This window comes from Elephantulus edwardii, unplaced genomic scaffold (genome assembly GCF_000299155.1).
Source record: "Elephantulus edwardii isolate Elephantulus edwardi_28Jun2011 unplaced genomic scaffold, EleEdw1.0 scaffold00209, whole genome shotgun sequence".
NCBI classification, from domain to species: Eukaryota; Metazoa; Chordata; class Mammalia; order Macroscelidea; family Macroscelididae; genus Elephantulus; species Elephantulus edwardii.
The window spans coordinates 1,917,962-1,940,390 of NW_006399959.1; the positions used below are offsets into that span (position 1 = coordinate 1,917,962).

The following is a 22,429-nucleotide window of genomic DNA, read 5'->3' on the forward strand; positions in this document are numbered from 1 at the left end:
CCACTCCTTTGCCGACCCTCCACCTTTTAAAGCATTATGTCCCTCTCCAACAAATAACATATGGCCAAAGTAAATGAGGTGAAGCATTATCATTTTTGACTCCAAAGAGGACTCCGACTACGCCCTAAGACATATTTGTTCTTTTGGCTGTCCATGGGATGTTCAGTGCTCTTCTGCAACACCACAGCTCAAAGGCATCAATAATTATTCTGTCATCCTGTTCATTGTCCATTTATGTTTATAAGCATATACATTTATGTATTTCAAGTTACATACATGTATTTTTGTTAGGTGCTCATGGGTATCAGCTATGACTTGTAGTGACCCCATCTACGTATAATAGAAGGAAGCCCCGCCCAGTCCTGGGCCATCCTCACAGTGCCCGCTGTGCTCAAGCCCATTGAAGCAGCCATGGTGTCAGTCCACGCTGGTGAGGACCTGGCTTCTTTCATGGACTTTACTTTTCCAAACATGATTTCCTTCCCCAAGGATTGGCTCTTTCTGATTACACATCTGAAGTATATGAGATGAAGTTTCACCATCTTTGTTGTAAAGAGCAAGACAGTTTTATTTGTTCTTTAGGCAGTCCATGATGCATGCATCTTCACCAGCACTACAATTCAAAGGTATCCATTGTTCATACATATATAGAAAGGTCAATTCTTATATACAAAAGCATATAAGAATAAAGGTATCAATTCTTAAAAAAAGTTCGCAGCGCTCTTCTGAGGCAATCGCCCAGATTGACAGTGACTTCCTCAGACCCATTTTCAGGGTTAATAGAGTTGTAATTACCTCCATTTATAGGATCCTGGTGGTTTTATCTGTGTACAATGGTGAAGCTCCCATGGAGAATGGAATTAAATATCTCTGTAAACTAAAGAAGATTATTACCCCTATTCTATATTTAGGAGGATTGTTACACATTCAGAATCTGGAGGTGGTTTATTTGTTTTTGTTTGGTTTTTTTTATGTTATCTTGTATCAATCCATTGTACCTATTGTATGTATCTGTAAGCACAGCTTGTTGTAGTTTCAATACTGCTTAGAAACAGTATCCTATGTAGTTCGAAACTGGGAATCATCTGATCATGCTGAAGAAATTATATAATTTACATATCTTTGATCAATCTATATGCTGAGCAAATAATTCGAGACACTGAACTATATGAACAATAATGTGACCCCAGGATTGTAAGAACACTCATTAACAACCTGTGATATGCAAGTGACAAAACTGTACTTGCTGAGGGTAAAGAGTACTTGAAGTAATTGTTGAAGATAAAGGCTGTAGTCTTCAGTATGGACTACATCTCACTATCAGGAAAACAGAAATCCTCAGCATTTGACCAACAGACAACAACATGATAAATGGAGAAAAGATTGAAATTGTCAATGATTTCAGTTTACTTGGATCTGCAGTCAACACTCATAGAAGTAGCAGTCAAGAAATCAAAAGATGTCTTGCATTGGGGAAATCTACAACAACATAATTCTTTGGTGGGAAGTGTAGGCGTTTTCTATTTCTACAAAATAGAATCATGTTTATCCTAAAAAAAAAGTTCAGGTATCAATTCTTATATATAAAGGTATTGATTCTTTTACATATATGTCATATGTAAAATATGTCTCTTTGTGTATAAATAGAATTATAATGGCTGCTTTTAAGTGATAGTGTTTCAAAGAAGTTTCTCCCTTAAGGAACTTGTTTTCATTTGAAATCCTAGAGGTGGTTAAGCTGTCTCCCTGACACACTTGTCAGCCTTAATAAGCCTGGAGAAGCCTGATTTCCCAGAAGTTGTCACAGGATGGACAGTGCTGTTGTTAGGGCATGCTGTTGAATACATTTGGACTTACAGCTGCCTTTATGGCAGTGCTTCACAGGGTTTCCTGGGCAGGTGGTCTTCACCAGAGCTTAATAAACATTTTGCTTTGGACATTATGCTTCTTCACAGAATTGTCTGTGTTTTTTCACTTTAAACAAACAGCATTTCCAAAGGTCAACCTAGAATCTGTGTTTTAAGTTAAATCTATAATTACTGGAATTTTTCTGGAAAAAATGTTGCAAGTCTACAAGTTACCTTGGTTCTGTTTCCATGACAATGTATAACCACAAGCAATAATAAAAAAGATAAAATTTGTAGCTTATAACCCACTGAATTTATTCTGACTCATGAGGGTTCCCTCCCCATTGGGTTTGTAAGGCTGTAAATCATTCTAGGAGGAGACTGCCCATCTTCCTACTGCAGAGCACCCAGTATATTAAAACCATCAACCTTTCAGTTAGTAACCGCACACTTAACCAACTGTGCCATCTACCTACTGCCGCCCAGTTGGTTTCAACTCATAGTGAGCCTTCATAGGGGTTTGAGACTTTACATCTTTATCTCTCTTGGAGCACCTGGTGGATTCAAACTGCCAGTGTTCTGGCTGGCAGTGCAGCGCTTAACCTACTCTGCCCCTGTGGCTCATATATCTAAATTTTTCTTCATAAGAATGTTACACGTCCACAAATTATTCTGGCTCTGTTTCCATGACTGTAAAATCACTAGTGATAAGGATGGATTGGAATGTTATGTGAAGTTCACTCCTTTTTGGTGACATTTTTTACTGTCTAGTAATAAATAGTTTTAGTGGCACAGTCCACGGAGAGGGGGCGCAGTCTCTGTGGAGGACCCCCCAGGTGTAGTCTGTAGGGAGCTGTGCTGCTAACCCACAGGTGGCATCTCTTTGGCAGTTTGAATCCACCAGTGACTCAGTGGGAGAGGGATGGATAATCTCCTCCTCTGTGATTTACAGCCTTGGAAAACCTGCTGGAGATCAACTATGATTTGGTTCCGACTCAATGACAATGAGTTGAGTTTATGAATAAGAAATACTGCTCCAGATTACAAATCATATGGTCAGTATGAGTCAGAATTGACTTGTTTTTTCAGATGTTCCGTAAACTTCTACCTAAAAAAAAAAAAAAAGAAAAAATGGGTACAAGTTTAAAGATATACAGGACATTTACTGAGAGCTTCTCTCCTCAAATATGTATTAATTATAGGTGGACCTCATTTTATTGTGTGTCTTTATCATACTTAACTATTCATGTCTTCTTTACAAGTTTTAGGTTTGTGGCAACCCTGCATTGAGCAAGTCTGTCCACCCTTTTTTCCTACATCACGTGCTCACTTCCTGTCTCTGTATCATGTTTTGATAATTGTCACAATATTTCAGATTTTTTCAGCGTATTATTGCACATTTCATAGACTCCAGTCTAGGAGAAGAATATGTGCTTTGTTGTTATGTGCCACCAAGTCCTCTGTGACTTATAGTGACCCTATGTACAGTAGCTCTGAAGCCTGCCCTGTCCAGAGCCAGTCTCACTGACTCCAACACACCTACCCCCATTGTCCCAATTACTGTATCAATCCATCTCCTCCAGGATCTTCCTCTCCTGCACTGTCCCTCCACTCTTCCAAGCATGATATGCTTCTCCAAGGATTGATCCCTCCTGACCACGTGCCTAAATTATGTGAGATGGAGCTTCAAAATCCTAGCATCCAAGGAGAAACTTGATTTTACCCTCTACAAGACAGACTTATTTGTTTTCTTGGTGGTCCATGGGACTCTTCTCCAGCACTACAACTCAGAACCATCAATTCTCCTTCTTTCATCCTTAGTCATTGTCCAGCTCTCTGATGCATAGCATTAGACCATGGCCTGGGTCAGGCACACCTTAGTCTCTGTACTGATGTCATTGCTTCTCAGTACTCTGGAGAGGTCCCTGACAGCAGAGTTTCCCAGTGCATTTTATCTTTTGATTTCTTGACTGCTGGTGCCAAGAGTGTTGACTGTATAACCAAACAAGCTGTAACTGTTAACAGCCTCAATCTTTTCTCCATCTATCATGGTGCTGCAAATTGGCCCAGTGGTGAGAATCTTTGTCTTCCTGATGTTAAACTCCAATCCATATTGAAGACTACAGTCATTGACCTTATGCAGGAAGTGCTTCAGGTCCTTCTCAGTTTCAGCACACAAGGTTGTGTCATCTGTATAATACAGGTTGTTGATGTGTCTTCCTCCAATCCTGATGCCACATTCCTCCTCAGAAAGCCCAGCCTTCCGAATGACTTGTTCTGCATATAGATTGAAAAGGTATGGAGATAGGACACATCCCTGATGCACTCTTTTCCTGATTTTGAACCATGCAATGTTGACTTGCTTTATCGTGATGCCGCTTTGTTGCCATAATCTCTGAGGTCTTCCAACATAAGAGAACAATAGTCAGAGTGCAATAGAAACACCTGACAGGTACCTCCTGATGTGGGGGATGTATCACCCCTGTATGTAGAGCCTCCATCTCAGTCTCAGAAGAAAGCACCAGAAAAATCATTGTGGATGGATATTCCACAATACACTTGACCACGTCATTGGAGTCGAGGATATACTGAGGGACTTTTCTCGAACAGAGGAGAGGAGAGGTGCAGCCGGGATTGGATACTGACCCACAAAAAGGCCATTACAGAGAGAAACTGGTAAAATGTGAATAAAACTTGAAGTTTACATAGTGCATAACACCAGTGGTTAACCTGGTAAAATGCAAATACAGCCTGTAGTCAGTAGGTATGGGTCTTGGTGATGTAGTGGGTTAAGTGTTGGACTGCTAACTGTGGTTCATACCCACCAACTGCTGTGGTTCATACCCACCAACTGCTAACTGTGGTTCATACCCACCAACCACTCCATGGGAAAAATATGAGGCAGTTGCTCCCATGAAGCCTCCAAAATCCCACGGGGCAGTTCTGCGCTCTTCTACAGGGCCACTATAAGCAGGACTCAATGGCAGTGAGGTAATAAGTACTATGATTGTTGTTGTTAAGTGCTATCCAGTTACTTGCAACTCATAACAACCCTACATACAATAGCTCTGAACCCTACTCTATCCTCAGCCAATCTCATAGTTTCTAATACACCTACCCCCATTACCTCAGTCACTGAGTCGATCCATTTTATCCATTTCCTCTCTTGCGCTGTCCCTCCACCCTCCCAAGCATGATGTCCCTCTCCAGGGAGAGGCAACATGTCCAGAGTATGTCAGACGGAGATTCGGAATCCTTGCTTCCAAGGAGCAGCCTGGTTTCACCCTATCCGGGATAAGCCTGTTTGTTCTAGCAATCCATGGTATATTCAATATTCTTCTCCAGCACCACAACTCAAAACCATCAATTCTCCTTCTAGTCGTTGTCCAGCTTTCTGATGCATAGAAGTAATTGTGAAGACCATGGCTTGGATTAGTTGCACCTTCATCTCCAGATGGACATCGTTGCCTTTTAGTACTCTGGTGAGGCCCCTGACAGCAGATTTTCCCCAGTGCAATTCATCTTTTGATTTCCTGACTGCTGGTACCAAGAGTGTTGATTGTGGAGCCAAGCAAACTGAAACTGTTAACAATCTCAATCTCTTCACCATCTCTTGTGATGCTGCCCAGTGGTGTGAATCTTTGTTTTCTTGATGTTGAGCTTCAATCTGTATTGAAGGCTGCAGTACTTGACTGCAATAGTATGGTACCAGTATTCATTTCTGGATTTGGGAACATTAATAAAGGAGGCCTGGTAGCATAGTGCTTATCTTGCTGCTAATTGAAAGGCTGGTGATTCGAATTCACCAGTCAATCTTTAGGAGAAGGATTAGCAGTCCCCTCCCATAACAATTTAAAGGTTCTGAAACCCAACTTGACAACATGTGTTTTATGGTTGACAACAGTATGCTTGTTGGCTTTTATGGCTATACTACCCCCAACATGTCCAAATTTGGTCTAAGTATTTGAGTTCTGAAGACTAAGCAGGGAAGCCAGGCTTTTCTGCTGTGTCTCCTCCTTATTTTTCAGAAGAGAGCCTCCCTCAATAGCCATGAAAGGGACTGTGCACTGAGCAGTAGTTATTGCGGAAGTGAGAGTCTCACAGGGACAATATTTTATAGCTCCCTGCCATGCGTGCTGAACAGACTGAGGGGGCTCGTATGGAAATATGTTAGAAAAACAAATGGAAATGTGACCCAAAGTGTTGTAGAAATAGTTACAGTCTTCCCACTAGAGGTCACAGCCACCTTTGGGAGGGATCAGCAAGCTGGGAAGACACACAGCTGGCTCCTGGGTATTCATTCTCTAAGACAGACAGACTAGGTCATCAGAGCCTCACTTGGAGAACACTTTATGTGGGGACCATTTGGGCTAGTCTTGATGCTGTCCTAGCCAATTCCCCCTGCCACTGAGTTGATTCTGATTCCTAGCAACACCATAGAACAGAGTGGAACTGCTCCAAAGACCTTGTGATGCTGTAATCTTCATGGAATGAAGCTCTAGTGGCACAATGTATTAGGCATCCTTCTGAGAAGGACAAATAGTCTAGTGTTACCCACTTTCTAAACAAGATACTGCTCTACGAAAGTTACTAATTGTGTTATTGCTAACTGGAAGGTTGTGGTTTGAATCTCCCCACAACTCCTCTGGATGAAAATGGCAGTCTCTTTCAGAAACATTTACAGACTCAGAATCCCAAAAGAGAATCACCATGAGTTGGAATCCATTTGACAGCAGTGGGTTTGATTTGGGAGTTTCTAATTTAGTGTGTGTGTGTGTGTGTGTGTGTGTGTATGATCTGAATATTTATAAACCAAAATGCTCTTCCATTTAACCATTCATGTGCTTTTTGTTTTATGACATTAATGACAAAATCCATAATGTACCTGAACTCTTCCCACTCCCTCCTTATGATTCTCATTTCCATTCATCCTTCTATCTTATCCTTCCTGCCTTTGACCATTCTCCCTGGGTAAATACCACCCTTTTGATCTTCTATGGTTGAATATTCTAAGAAATCAGTGCCTCACTGGTATGAAATGATCACCTTAGAGGCCTGTCTATTGTTTGCTGAAAGCTGAGTCACAGAGGTAAGTTTTGTTCAAGGTCTGAAGAATGACTAGGATCCATAGTCTCAGAGGTTCCATTAGTTTCTATAGAACCCAAAAGTGTGTCCATTTTATGTTTTTTCATTCTCTTCCACATTGTTTGCCCACTCTGTCCAGGGCTCTCTACTGTGGTCCTTTCTAGAGTAGTCATGGTGCGAGCTGGGCACCATCCATTTCTCCTGATTCCAGGATGAGGAGGTTGAGGTTCAAGTGGTTCATTTGGCTAATTGTTTCAGTACATTTTTGCTTTTCTTCAGTCTTCTTTGTTCTAGACAGGGAGAAATCAGTAGTTATTTACATCTTCGATGGGTAGTCTAAAACCCCTGTGGCTACTCCCTAAAGTTAATATTGATTTAATCAGTAAAACACCCCAAAAGTCAGGACCATCCGTGATGAAGAAGGATGAGGAGCTGTGTTTCCTCAGCACTGCAGGGATCTGCCCCTGGAGTGATGGCTGGAATCCTGGCCACCTGCCCAGGGTGTCCAAAATGCACATCCTCAGGAGGTGACACTGAGAGGGTCAAGTGGGCAGTGAGTACCATGGAGCCTGTTCTTTGTAGGCCGTGTGGTCCTGACAAGCCCCAGCTTTCCAGGCATACTCCCCTCCACCACATATCAATGTCCCACCTCTGTGCTTGTGATGGGAAGCTTCTGTGAGAAACACTCACTCAGCAGCAAGAACCAACCCCCCAATTTTGCATCACAATATTTCACCCTAGCCCGTATCCAGGCCAGGCGCCCTCTTTGCTAAAAAATTACACATGTGGCCTTTTTTCAGCCTGTGCTGATCCCTGGCATGGACTTGAAGACCCCTGGGCACTCACTTCCAACCTACCATGCCTCCCTGCTCTGCAGAGACTTTTCTCTGCAGTCTTTCATCCTTCACAGAGGGTGCAGACCCTGATGAGTGAGGAGCACGTACACGTCTTCAGGGTGCCCTCTGGCGGCCGATAGTGATAGTCACTTTCACACACTGAAGGTGTTCCTAAAACACCTTACGTGTTCAAAGCCACTGTGCCATCAGGAATGCCTAATGGCAAGTAACCTTTTCCTTTTAGTATTATTAGCTATTTATTCTTTTTATTGTGACTTGAGTGTAATTTACAACACCAATTTATTTTCCGTTCAAACATTCACATTTTTGTTTTGTAACATTATTATACTCACCTTGTCACCACAGTCTTTCTACTTCCTCTTTGCAATTTTCCTTTCAATTCATCCTTCTAGTCTGTCCTGTCCTGCCTTCTGAGCTTTCTCCCTAGGCAAATACTGTCCTTTTGATCTTAAACAGTTTATTGCTCAAAGGAGTGAGTGCCTCCCTTGTGTTATTATTCACTTTATGGTCTATTAAAATTATCTTCGTATATATATATATATATATATATATATATATATATATATACTAACCGATGCCAAGAAATTCTTACCTAAGAGCAGATACCAATCTCTAGTCAAGGTCATTACATTTCCTAAACTATTTTAATAATCAAAGGTGATAATTAACAAATGTTTTAACACTAAACACCAATATTTATTGAGTCCTTGCTAATACATCATTCATTGTGCCAAGCCAGAGGTTGCAAATGTATAGACAGGTGCTTCCACTCAGCCAGTGCTTCATCCATGACAGACATCACCAATCAATCACGTGTTTTTCCCTATCAGGCCTGCATGTGGCCCCATAATCTTTCTCAGTTGTGTATTCCAGAAAGTCAGTACCGAATGAGTAGAACCAGAGTACAGGATGGAGTTGATTTATTGGACCATTGACGTGTTTCAAGGGACCCTGGTTGGCTATGTAGGTTATGTGTTGGGCTGCTAACCAGAAAGTTGACTATTTGTGTCCTCTAGCCGCTCCTTAAGATAAGAGGTGGCAGTCTGCTCACATTAAGATTGATAGTCTTGACAGTCCAATGAAGGGTTTCCATGAGTCAAAATCAACTTGATGCAGTGGGCGTGCCTTGATCAACATGTTTTATATTAATTTCCTCATTTTTATCCTTTAATAACTCTATGATGTAGGTAGAGCCCTGGTTTATGATATTCAAAGAAGTCCCTTTGCCTCTTCTGAACCCCTGGCGACCTCCAGCCTGTCCCCCATGATTGTGAATTTACCTAGTTCAGAAGTTTGCATGTGTGAGGTCAAACAATGCGTGCTCTCCTGTAACTAGATCCTTTCACTTAGCTAATATTTTCAATTTTCATCTGTGTCATAGCATAAATCAGTAATCCATGCCTGTTTTGTAGCTGAACAACATTCCATTGTGTAGTTTTACTATATTCTGTTGATCTTTCTGTTGGACAGACACTTGAATAACCTTCGTTTTTGTTGTTGTTGTGAGGGATAGTGTATCCAGGTCTCTGTGGTTGTGTGCCACTGTTTTAATTTAGACAGTTGCTTGCCCTCTTTCCCTTGGATGCTCAGCATGCCTGCCATAGTTGCAACCACATGACGGATGATGTAGACTCATTTGAATTACGTACAGTGACTGTGCTCTGAGTATGTTCCCATGCTCTGCATCTTTCTTGTAGACCTGCCTTGCATGTGGAATTACGTTTCCTCCCAAATCTGAAGCTGGTGCAGAAGAAGGAGTGGTCCAGAACGGCTGTCAAGATGATCATAAAAACAGCACCAAGGTAACAAGACCATGACTATGGCTTCCCATTAGATCCTCTCTTGCCTCAGCCACCCAAGTGACATTCCATGTCTTTGGTGTCTCAATTCTGAGAATCCCTCCTCTTAGATGGCACCTCCTAGTCCTTCAGGTTTTAGGTAGACCAGTAAAGAACAGGATAGAGAGACAGGCCTGATCTCTGTGAAATAGGATGACCATGTGCTGAAATGAATGGGATTCCCATGGTGGATACTAAGAGTTTAAAGATGTTTTAGTTAGAAAAGTTAGAGAAGGATTTATAGAACTGGAAAACAAACCCCAAACCAAACCCACTGCTGTCAAGTATTATCCCAAGTCATGGTGTCTATAGGATAGAGTAGATTGTCCCATAGGGTTTTCCAGACTGTAGATCAAAACTGAGCAGACCACCTCGTTTTTCTCCAGTGGAGTGGCTAGTGGGTTCACACTGCTCACCTTTCTGTTAACATTAAAATGCTTAATCTAATCTCAGCCCAATCTCCTTATAGAACTGGAAGCTAGGCAGATAAATGGTAGCATATAGATGGGCAGAGGGAAGAAGGACCTTCTTTGACATGGGAAATGTACAGAAAAGAGAGTTTTGGAGGTAGAGCAAGCAGCAGCAAGGCTTCGAGAGAAGCACAGCTTTGTGTCAGGGTCAAGACTCGAGTGGAATGGCGGCAGAAAGACTGAACTCAAGAACTTTTTCAAGAAAGCATTAGGACCACTGAATTCCTCTGAGAGACCAGGGCTGTTGTCTTCCATCTTCTCACCATCTGCTAAAGGAGTTGAGGGACAGCCCTCATAGCCACAGTCACCACCCAAAATCCAAGCCCCTGTCTTTACTCACCTTTCCTTAAGATACAGCTTGTGCAGCACAAGGCCTTCCTCCCTCAGCCCCATCTCCACACATTCCCTGAACTTTCAGACTTTCTGTACAGCCCTTCAGAAGGAGCACCAGCTCTGCAGTGCATACACTCTCCTACAACCTCCACTCTCTTTTCAGCTTGCTTTCTGTTTCCTTCTATGACATCACTTACCTGGTTGCCTGAACACCTTGAGATGCAGGTTGAAGAGGCAGGATAGGAGAAGCAGAGGGGGGGAGAGGTGAGGCATGCCATTAGAACAGTGGTCTCTAGATGCTGGCCTCATTTTCACACATCAGGCCTGCTGTCTGCTGTGGGAATAGAGGATGCCAGCATGGCAGAGGTTGGGGTGGACAGAGGCTTCGCACTAACTGCTGTGTTGGTCTCCCCTTTGTCTTGAGGCAGCCATCTGTAGGGCCTCATTCCAAATCCCAGAATGGACTGCTGAGCCCCCCACCTGAGGAAAAGCTCACCAACAGCCAGACCTCCCTTTGTGAGATGCTACAAGAGAAGGGGCGGTGGGCAGGGGTGAGCTTGGACCAGTCGGCTCTCCTCCCACTGAGGTTCAAGAACATCCGGGAGAAAACAGATGCCCATTTTGTTGATGTTATCAAAGAAGACAGGTAAGCCAGGGCTAATGGCGTTTCCTTACCCTTAGCTATGATTTATTCCTCCATGTGTTCCCCCTTGTCAGTTTATTACTTTCTTATTTTGGAGTCATTTCAAACTCATTAAAAGTAGAAGAATAGTAGATTAATTATATTTTTGTCCACATTGTTCATCCATCCATCAACAACCTGGACTCGAAGATTCCCATTTTTTTTTAAGGGACTTCCAGTGTCCTTACCATATGCTGATTCTCAAGTTGTTCTAAACTCCACCACTGAGATTCTCTTTATACTGACTTCTGTGTCCTTTTGATACATTCCCACAGCTTGTTTAGAGAAAGTCCTTACTTTCTGACACAAAGCAGACACCCCAGGAACATCTCCTGCCTTCCCTGCACCAGCTGTGGAGTAAGCCATTTCTTCAGAGAGCTTTGGTATATGTGACTGTCTGCGTGACCTCAGTACATTCATGGTGGTTGAAATTTGTGTGGCCTCCCTTGTGATCAGTTACATCCCCTGGGCACTTGGAAAGAATCTGTTCTGCAGCCATTGGATGTTGTGATCCATGGTCATTGATGAGGGCCAGGTGATTGGTGGTAGTGAAATCATTGATTCAGATCATATTTCTCAAAGGATTTTTGTTTTGGGTTAGGGTTTATTTTGTCATGATGTTCTATGGGTTATTGAGAAAAAGATATAAAAAATCTCCAATTTGATTGTAGGATTTCCTCCTGCTGTTGTTGTTAGGTATTTCCCAGTCAACTCTGACTCTTAGTGACCCTGTGGACAACACAGTGAGATCTTACTGGATCCTATGTTGTCTGCTGTGCTCACGTCTACTGTTAGTCCATCTTGTTGAGAGACTTCCTCTCCTTCTCTGACCCACTACCTTTACAAGCATCTTATCTTTCCAGGTCCTGACCCCCCCTGACAACATGCCCTGATTCTCCAGTTCTCCTGATTGTACTTCTTCCAAAATAAACCATCTTATATTATTCAATACTCCTCTCCAATACCACAACTCAAAGGTTTCAGTTCTTTTGTCTTCTTTATTCATTGTCCAACATGCAGGGAAGCAGTTGAAAGTACCATGGCATGGTGAGGCACACCTTGGTCTATAAACTGACATCCTTGCTCTTTAGCACTTTGGAGAGTTCCTGGACCTTGCATTGGGAGCAGGTTTTTCCCAATGCAAAAGTACTTTTATTTTCAATGGAATTCCAAAATCTCTGTAGATGTTCATTGAAATGAAAAATAAACAACCTAAATTTTTTAAAAAAAGTACTTTTATTTTCATGATTGTTGCTTCCCTGGGTGTTGACTTTGGATGCATAGAAAGTGAAATAATTGACAGCTTCATTGTTTTCTCCATTTATGATGATATTGCCTTTTGGTCCAGTGGTGAGGATTTTTGTTTTCTTAATGTTGACATGTAATCTACATGGAAGGCTGTAGTCCTTGATCTTATGTTATAAAAGCTTCACGTCTTCTTCACTTTCTACAATCAAGTGTGTCATCTGTGTGTTGCAGGTAAACTTACCTAATAGGACAAGTTGTTTCCTGTGTTTGAAAATCATAGCATCAGCATTTATGCCAGCATTATGTATTGTGAAGAGTTGAGTTGATCCTTTTATTCTCTGAGGTGCTAGACCTCCCCTCTCATCCCTGGCATATGCTTTGTTTTAAGGACTGCTTATCTAACTTGGATGCAATTCTCTCGCTTTCTTGTAAGAATCAAAAGGTCAGGGTTTCAAATGTACCAGCCACTCCATGGGAGAAAGAGATGCTCCCATAAAGATTCCAGCCTTGGAAATGCTATGGGGTAAGTCTGCTTTTTCTTGTGACATCTTTCTGCTTCCAAGCCTCATTTCAGCATTTTATAATTGTGGTCTCATGCAATACTTGTCTTTCTGTGTTTGATTTAATGTGGTCCTCTATACCATCTTTATTGTCACTGGGCAGTAGTCCATTTTATGTATGTACCAGTTTGTCCCTTCATCTGTTTATGAACACTCAAGGTTATTTCCATCCTTTTGCTGTTCTGAGTAATGCTGTGATGAACATTTGTCTGTTCATGACACAGGCGTGTCTCAGATATTGTGGGTTTGTTCCAGACAGCTTGTAATAAAGTGAATAAAATAAATCACTTCACACCAGTCATTTTTATTTCCCCAAGCATGTGTAAATTATATTGACATTGACTGTAATCTATTACATATGCAGTAGAATGGTTAAATCTCTCTAGAATTATGGGAATGCAACACGGAGACATGAGATGAGCACACGCTGTTGGGAAAGTGTTGCTGAGAGACTTCCTTCATGCAGGGTTTCCACAGACCTTCAGTGCATGAAGAGTACAGTCAGACTGCACATGAGGAAGCAGGGTATCCTACTCATACCTGGGAGTGGGTTTGCTAAGTGAGAGGCCATTTTAATTTCTGTCTTGTTAAGGAAGCACCACACTGTTTTCCAGAGTGATTGTATTGTTTTGGAATTCCACCAACAATGTCTTCAAATTCCGCTCTCCTCACTCCTCACCAGCATTTGTTGTTCTCTACTGTGGCGGTTAACATTGTAGGTTTTATAACCAATCCCTTTATTTCTGGGGCACTCCTTAGGTAGTTGCACTCCTAACCTAAAGACCATACCTTTCTGGTAGTAAAAATGACCAGCCACTCCTCAGAAGAAAGATTGGTAATTAGGAACCCTCTGCAGGTTCAGCTGTGGGCCAGTTCAGCTCAGTAGCAAAGAGGAAGATGGTAGCTCACTGCCATTTTGATTTGCCTGTCTTTAATGTCTAGTGATCTAGAACAACTTCGCACATATTTTTTAGCTACATAGATGTCTTCTTTGGTGAAATGTATGTCCATTCCCTTTGTCTACTTTTTAAAAAAATATTTTTATTGGTTTTCATATAATAATTACATTATGCTTCATTCACACTGTGTTTTATACAGTCTTTCATTTACACTGTGTTTCATACAATCCTTTCTAAACATTCTATTTTACTTTTTTTTCTTGTTTTGCTTACAAAGTTTATTTACATTGTGCTTCACACTATTCTTCATTGAACTCTTTGTCTTTTTGTGGTTGAAGTGTTGACGTTTTCTATAAATTGTAGCGCCTAGACCCTTGTTGGATATGTTGTAACCCATTTTCCCCCATCTGCAAATTCCCTTTTTGCTTATTTGGTGCAGGTTTTTCATGTGTAAAATAAGTCAAAACCAAATTCCCTGCCATAAAGTTGATTCCAAATTATGACAGCCCTTTACCAGGTCTCTGGGCTTCTGTGCACCTGAAAGTTGGATAATGAGAAAGGAAGACTGAAAAAAAAAATAATTGCCTTTGAATTGTGATGTTGATGAAGAGCATTGACTATCCCACGGACTGCCAGAACAAACAAAGCTGTTTTGGAGATCGTAAAACCAAGGTGCTACTTAGAGACAAATGGTGAACCTGCATCTCACATACTTTGGACATGTTTTCAGTAGGGACCAGTCCTTGGAAAATGAGTTGAGAAACATAGATTGGCACAATGATTATCATAACAGACTGAAGCATGGCAGAGATGTGAGGATGGTGCAGGATAGGGCAAGGTTCAGATCTGTTGTTCACAGGGTCTGTAGGAGCCGTAGTCAGCTGACTTGGACAGCATCTGACGTCTTCACAAACAACACCTGACCATCTCACCCCTGGAGATCCTGGAGGGTCTGTACCTGCAGCCTTCTGTCAGCAGCCTGACACTTCCCCCAGCCTGCCACCAGGGTTCCTTTTTTATGCAGAGAGGTGCTTTATTTTCCAGATGGATTAGTTCTCTAATTTATTTTCTGCTTTTATGTATGTTAAAATGCACTTACACACCTATTATGACCTCTAGTAATGTCCTTATTTTTCCCTTTCATTATCATTATATTTATAGGTTTTTATTTAGATCTTTGATGCATTTTTAACTCACTTTTGTGGATGATGTGTGTACCAAATGGATATATAGTCTTACCAGCATCATTTGTTAGACTTTTCCCTTCCCAATTTAATGGGCCTTTTTCGAAGTTCAGTTGCCTATAGGTAGGTGGATTTGTTTCTGGATTCTCAATTCTGTTCCATTGGTCAGTCATGGTATGAGTACCAGGTCATATCTACTACTGTGACTGGGGAGAATGTTCTGAGGTCAGGGACTGCAAGGCCTCCTAATTTGTTTCTTTTCTTCACTAATGCTTTGTGTATGTGAAGTCTCTTTCCTTTCTATAGGAAGCTGGTGATTCATTTTTTCGTCTCATTAAAGAAAGTTGTTGGAATTTGGATCAGTATTGAATTCTACATGCAGATCATTTGGTATTTTCACAATATTGAATCTTCCTATCCATGAGCTTGGTACGTTTTTCTGTTAATATAGGTCTCTCTCTCCCTTTTTCATTTTCCGCTTGCAGTAGCATTTTGTCATTTTCTTTGTCCTTTATTCTGTAAGAAAAAGAAGGAGTATATATGGCAGACTGTTTTGTGTCAGGCAGGTGTGAGGCAGTGTACATATTTTATGTGACTTCATTCTCTTAATTATTCCATGAGGACAAGACACTGAGAATCCTCTGTGCTCTCTTTGCCTCTGAAAATCAAGCTCACATTCCTGTAAGACTGTGGTCATTTCTTTACTATTTGCTAGGAATCCATAAAAGAATCCCAGATGTTGCCTCAGCAGGTTGATTTTTCTACTATTGGAATCATTGTGGTTCCCAGCTTTCAGGTCTTTACAGTCTGTGACAGCTGTTGTTGTTGTTATATCCAATCGAGTCACCTGTGACTCATAGCAATCCTATGTACAACAGCCCTGAATCCTGCTCTATCCTTTTCAAGTCTTATTGTCTCTGACACATCTACCCCCATTACCCCAGTCACTGAATCAACCCATCTCATTAAGGGTTTTCCTCTCTTGCACAGTCCCTCCACCTTCCCAAGCATGATGTCCTTCTCCAAGGGCTGGTCCTTGCAACATGTTCAAAATAGGTCAGATGAGGCTTCAGACCCCTTGCCTCCAAGCAGCAGCCTAGACTCATCCTCTCTAGGATGAACTTGTTTGTTCTCCTAGCATTCCATGGTATATTCAGTACTCTTCTCCAGCAACATAGCTCAAAGGCATCAATTCTCCTATCACCCCTAATCATTGTGACAGTAGCTCTCAGATTACTCCAGTACTGAGCTACAGTACCTGTTAGCTTTGACAGTGATGATTACTATTAGTGCTTTTAAGTGACAAGGTAGCCAGTTCTGAATTTTGGTTTTCTCCTAAAACTTCTAAATAAATATAAGTTCTCTCAATCTGGAGCTGCTGTTTTTTTTAGAAAAGAGAATTTCCAGAACAAAAATGTTGTCCCACTTCTAACTCTGCTGTTTTAGTTATGAGTGTGTGATAACAGATACTGTAAATGAGTGGCTTTAGCAAGCAGAAATTCATTCACTCATAGTTTAGAAGTCTGGAAGTCTGAAGTGAGGGTGCCAGCCCTAGGAAAAATTTTGTCTGTTAGTTCTGGAAGAAGATCCTCCTTCCTTCAGTATCTGTGGGCACATCATTCCTTGGAGGCCTCCATGTATCTTGGCATCAGTCTTTGCATTCTTCTAGGAAATTCACGATGCCGTGGATGATGTGTATACCAGTTTTAAGAGATTGAATCAAATATACAGCTTAATCCTGTAGATTGAATCTTACCTCATTAACACAAATGCTTCTAACCCAGCCTCATTAATATTATAGAGATGAGGATTTACAGTAAGTAGGATAATTACATCAGATCATAAAATGGAAGATAATTACATAATACTAAGAATACACACGCACGCGTGCACGCACGCGCACACACACACATATTACTGTTGTTGTTAGGTGCTCTCATGCCGCTTCTAGCAACCCTACAAACAACAGTTCTGAACCTTATCCTCTCCTCCACTGTCAACAATGCTCAGATTCATTGTGATAGTTACTGTGTCAGTCCATCTTGTTGAGGATACTCTTTCTTTGACTTTTCCTAGCATGATATCTTTTTCCAAGGACTGACATCTTCTGACAACACACTGAGAGTGTGTAAATGTCACCATTCTTGCCTTTAACGAGCACCCTGGTTGCTTTTCCTCCTAGATAGATTTGTTTAAATTTTTTTTTTGGCAGTCCATGATGTATTACATATTCTTTTCCAACACCACAATTCAAAGGAATGTATTCTTCTTCAGTCTTCCTTATTCATTATTCAACTTTAGATGCATATGATGCAGTTGAAAATTCCATGGTATGGAACAGGTACACCTTACTCTCAATTTATTTTTAAATTTTCAATGATTATTTAGTTTTGAAAAATTTTAGTCATTGATACCTAGTTAGTTGAATAATAACAAGAAATACCAGCAATGATACAGGCATAGGGATAGACTGCGGTAAGACAAGATCAGTAGAACCTATTGTTTCCATGAGGAAGACAATGATACACAGATAGTTAGAAAACAATAAGGTGAATGCTGAGCATAGAGATGTTGACAGAGCACCCTGAAAACCAAAAGTAGGCCTGACTGACGACAGTTGATGTCCAGGAGGGCTTTTTAGAAGAGATGAGGCATGAACTAAATCTTTAAAGTTTAATGGAATCTGCCCAGAAATACACTTTAATCTTTCAACTGGTAACCTTGCCTCTACCTCTTTAAAAAGATCTTGAAAGCAGATTTACCCAATGCAGTACATATTTTGCTTTCTTGACTGCTGCTGCCATGGGTTTTGATTGTGGATCTGAGCAAGATTAAAACATTGACAACTTCAGTCTTTTTCTATTATTTATTATGTTACCTATCAGTCCATTGAGTTGCAGGTGACTCGATGGCATGTAACAACAATAACAATAGGTCCAGTGGTGAGGGCTTTCATTTTCTTGATGTTGAGATGTAATCCAATTGAAGACTGTAGTTGTTTACCTCCTTTTCTAAGTGTTTCAAGTTGTCTTCACTTTGTGCAAGCAAGATTATCTCATCTGAATAATACAGGTTGTTGATTAGTTTTCATCCAATCCTAAAGCCACGCTTTTCTTCATAAAGTCCACTTCTTGAATAATTTGCTCAGCATACAGACTGAATGGGTATAAAGAAAGAACATAGCCCACCTTTTCTGCTTTGAAACCATACAGTATTCCCTTGCTTGGTTTGGACAACAGCTTTTTGGTCTATTTATAAGTTTCACATGGGCACAATTAAGTGTCCAGGAATTCCCCTTCTTCTCAGTGCTAGCCTTAATTTGTATGAATCACAAATACACTTTTGCATAGTCTTTAAAAAACAAGTACATCTTGGTATTATCTGATTTCAGTCCATATCCCTTTAACAACAGCAATGTTATTCCTGGTGCCACAGCCTCTTTTAAAATTGCTGGTAGTTCTCAGTTGATTTACAGTTTAATACTTGTATGTAATATTAATAGTATTGTTTGGTAACTTCCATACTCTGTTGAATCATCTTTTTTAAAAAAATAATAATTTTTCTAGTCACTCTGCCAGGTAGCTGTCTCCCAAATTTATTTCTTTTTAAAAATTATTTATATTGGTTTCCTTATAAAATTCATATAGATTGTGTTTCATGATAATATTTTTTTGTTCATGAATCAGGTACACCTTAATCTTTATTAAAAATTTATTGTGTTTTGGAGAGGGTGAAACCAAGTCTTTCCTTGGAGGCAAGAATTTTGAAGTTCTGCCTCGCTTACTTTGGGCACGTGGTCAGGAGAGATTGATCCTTGGAGAAGGACATCATGCTCAGAAGGGTGCTCACGCTCAGCTGGACAGCGCAGTAGAGAGAGACCCTGGATGAGATGGATTGATATAGTAACTGGGGCAGTGGGGGTTGGTGTGTCAGGACAGGGAAGGGTTCAGAGCTGCTGGACATAGGTTCGCTATATATCACAAGCGACTCAATGACACATAAAAACAATAACATTCTATGACAGGTTTGGAAGCAAGAGTGGCATCCACTTCCTAAATAAGAAGCCTCTGTATGAGCTTTGCTAAATGTTGATAGTGTAGAGGGCCTTCAAGCCTTTTTGTTCATATAGTCGCTATGAGTCATGCTTAACTCAAAGGCAATCAATAACAACAACAACATTGTGATTTTAATGAACATTTACAGAAAAGTTGGATTTTAATGCATTCATTGTTGCACATTTTCTTTCTTACCCTACCCAGTTGAATTTAAAAAAAAATTCATTAATTGTTGCATAATTTCCTCCTTCCCTCAGTCCATTTTGCTATGTACCTCTTATTCTGTCTGGACTATTGTCATGCAAAGCATGTGTAATTATATATTCTTTTTAAATAGTTTTTTCCTTCGTCTGTTCCAATACAGTGTTCACTAGCTATCCCCTCTTTTCTTTATTTCCCCCAAACCCCATGTTACTCCTGTTTTTTAACAGTGGTGTTATGCAGTATTTGTCCTTTTGTGACAGATATTTCACTCAGCATAATGCCCTTGAGAGTCATCCATGTTGTGTAATATTTTATGTGTTCCTTCTTTTTCAATGCTGCAAGTATTCTATTGTGTGAATATAGCATAGTTTTCCATCCATCCATCCATTTGTTGATGGATACTTGGGTTGCTTCCATCTCTTTGCAATTGTGAATAATGCAGCAATAAACATAGGTGTGCATATATCTGTTTAAATTACACCTCTGGTTCCTAGAAGTAGAATTGCTGGGTCAAATGGTATTTCTATTTCCAACTTTTTTTTTTAAAAGTGTGTGTGTGTGTGTGTGTGTGTGTGTGTGTGTGTGTGTGTGTGTGTACACCATCGAATAGGATCCAACTGGTACAGGAGGAGATTGTCCCTCTTTTTCCAGCAGAGCATCTGATGGATTCGAGCTATGCCTTCAGAATTGTAGCTCAGCTTCTTGCCACTAGGCCACCTTTTTTCCAGCTTTTTGAGAAAGCATCATTCCACCTTCGATAGTGGTTGCACCATTTTACACTCCCTCTAGTAGTGAATAGGGTTCCAATCTCTCCACAGCCTCGCCAACATTTGTTGTTTGCTGCTCTGTTGAACTTTGCTATTGTTACTGGGGTAAGATGATGTCTCATAGTTGTTTTTATTTGCTCCTCTCTGAGAGCTAGGGATTTTGAACGTTTCTTCATATGTTTATTTGCCATCTGAATGTCTTCTTTAATGAAGTGTCTATTCATATCCTGTGTCCATTTTTCAATTGGGTGGTTTACCTTTTTCTTGTTGAGGTAATGCAGTGTTCTATAAATTTTAGATATGAGTCCCTTATCAGATAATTTCATTGTTGTTGTTGCTATGTGCCGTTGAGTCACTTGCAACTCATAGTGACCTGTGTACAACAGCCCTATGCCCTGCTCTATCCTATGCCAACCTTATTGTCTCTGTCACACCTACCCCTCCCACCCCAGTGACTGAATCAATCCATCATACCGGGGGTCTTTCTCTCTTGTGCTGTCCCTCTACCCTCCCAAGCATAATGTCCCCTCTCCAAGGGCTATCAAATCTTTTCCCCCAGTCAATGAATTTCCTTTTTACCTTGTTGGAGAAGTTTGGTGTTTTTTGTTTTTTTTTGTGTGTGTGCATAGGATTTGATTCTTAGATGTTCCCATTCATCTATTTTATTCTCTCATAGTTTTCAAGATGCTTAGAAGAGTGTTCATATTGTGGATTGGGGCTTCTGGAGTTCTTGTAAGCTTTTCTCTGATGAAGTTTATAGTCCTTGTTTTACTCCTAGGTCCTTGATGTGCAGAGTTGATTTTTTGTATTGTGTGAAGTGTGGATCTTGCTTGACTTTCCTTCAGATCGTTGTCCAATTTTGCCAACACCGTTACTTAAAGAGGTCTTTATTTCCTCTTTTAACTGATTTCATCTCCTTGTCAAAAATCAGTTGACCATAGGTAGATTAGCTGATTTCTGGGTTCTCAATTCTATTCAGTTGATCTATGTGTCTGTCACTTTACCAGTACTATGCTGTCTTGACTACCATGGCTGTGTAGTAGAATTTGAGATCAGGGCGTGAAATGCCTCCTACCTTGTTTCTCTTTTTCAAGAGTGCTTTACTTATTCTTTATCTCTTTCCATTCCAGATGAAACTGAAAATTACCTTTTCCATGTTGTTGAAGAATGGAATTGGTATTTGTATTGGGATTGTATTGAATCTGTATAGTGCCTTTGAAAATTGACATTGTCACAGTTTTGAGTTTTCATATCCACGAGCGTGGTATATCCTTCCATTTCTTCAGGTCTCTTTTTGTTTCTTATAGTAATATTTTGAAATTTTATTTGAATAGGTCTTTTGTGTTTATACTTAGATTTACTCTCAAGTATTTAATCTTGTGGTTAGCTATTTTGATGGGTATTGTTTCTCTTAGCTCCATTTATGTATTCTCTTTGTCATTGTAGAGAAATCCAATGGATTTTTCTTTGTTGATCTTGTATGCTGCTGCTTTGCTGGACTGGTAGACTATTTCCAGTAGTTTTCTCACAGAGTCTTTAGGGTTTTCTAAGTATGTTATTGTATCATCTACACATAGAGATAATTTTACCTCCTTTTTGCCAATTTGGATAACGCTTATTTCCTTATCTAGTCTTACTGTTATCACTAAGACTTCCAATACAATATTGAATAGGAGAGGTGATAATGGGCATTCTTGCCTCGTTCCTTTTCTCAAAGGGAATGCCTTTAATCTCTCTCCAATTGAGAATGATGTTGACTCTTGGTTTTGTGTATCTACTTTTACTATGTTGAGGAAATTCCTCTCTATTCCTATTTTGTTGAGTGCTTTAATCAGGAAAGGGTGTTAGGTTTTATCAAAGGCCTTTTCTTCATTAATTAATAGGATAATATGGCTCTGCTTTGCTTTGTTAATGTGATGAATTACATGGATTGTTTTTCTTTTTGTTTTTATTGGGAAAAACATATTGGGGGTACAAGGAGGTGAGGGTTGGGGGCAGAAGGGTGAGGGTGGGCCAGGATGCAGCTGCAGAGCTGCACAGTTTGGTCAGTGGGGGGAGCAGATGAAGGAAATGATGAGGGTCCAGTGGGGACCAGATGCTGCAGAGGAGTGACAAGCATTTTCCAATGGTAATTAAACCAACTGTCTTACTGATTTGGGAATTTGATGTCGACTCTCTGGCTTCTTCATGCTGAACAGGGGCGTAGATGTGAAGGGGGGGAAGGGAGGATGCTTTATCACCTTACTGGTGGTCTTGGGTTAAAGCTGCTTGCCTTCTTGCTCTGTTAGAAGATATTTTCCTGTCATTTGCTCCCCTCTGGACTGCAAAGAGTTTTCCCAGGTGGGTCCAGTGGGGATGGCTGGTTGAACCCAGAGGCTCCATCCTCCTTTGCTTCCTTAG

General features: G+C 40.6%; 1 protein-coding gene across 1 annotated transcript in view; it reads left to right on the forward strand.

Annotated features, from left to right (window-relative positions):
• Nucleotides 1–22,429, forward strand: part of ADCY9 (adenylate cyclase 9) — a 210,918-nt gene that overhangs the window by 144,856 nt on the left and 43,633 nt on the right. Inside the window, exons 3-4 of the mRNA XM_006897431.1 lie at nt 9,487–9,591; nt 10,859–11,076. Coding sequence (XP_006897493.1) covers nt 9,487–9,591; nt 10,859–11,076 — 323 coding nt within the window. The remainder of the gene's footprint in view (nt 1–9,486; nt 9,592–10,858; nt 11,077–22,429) is intronic.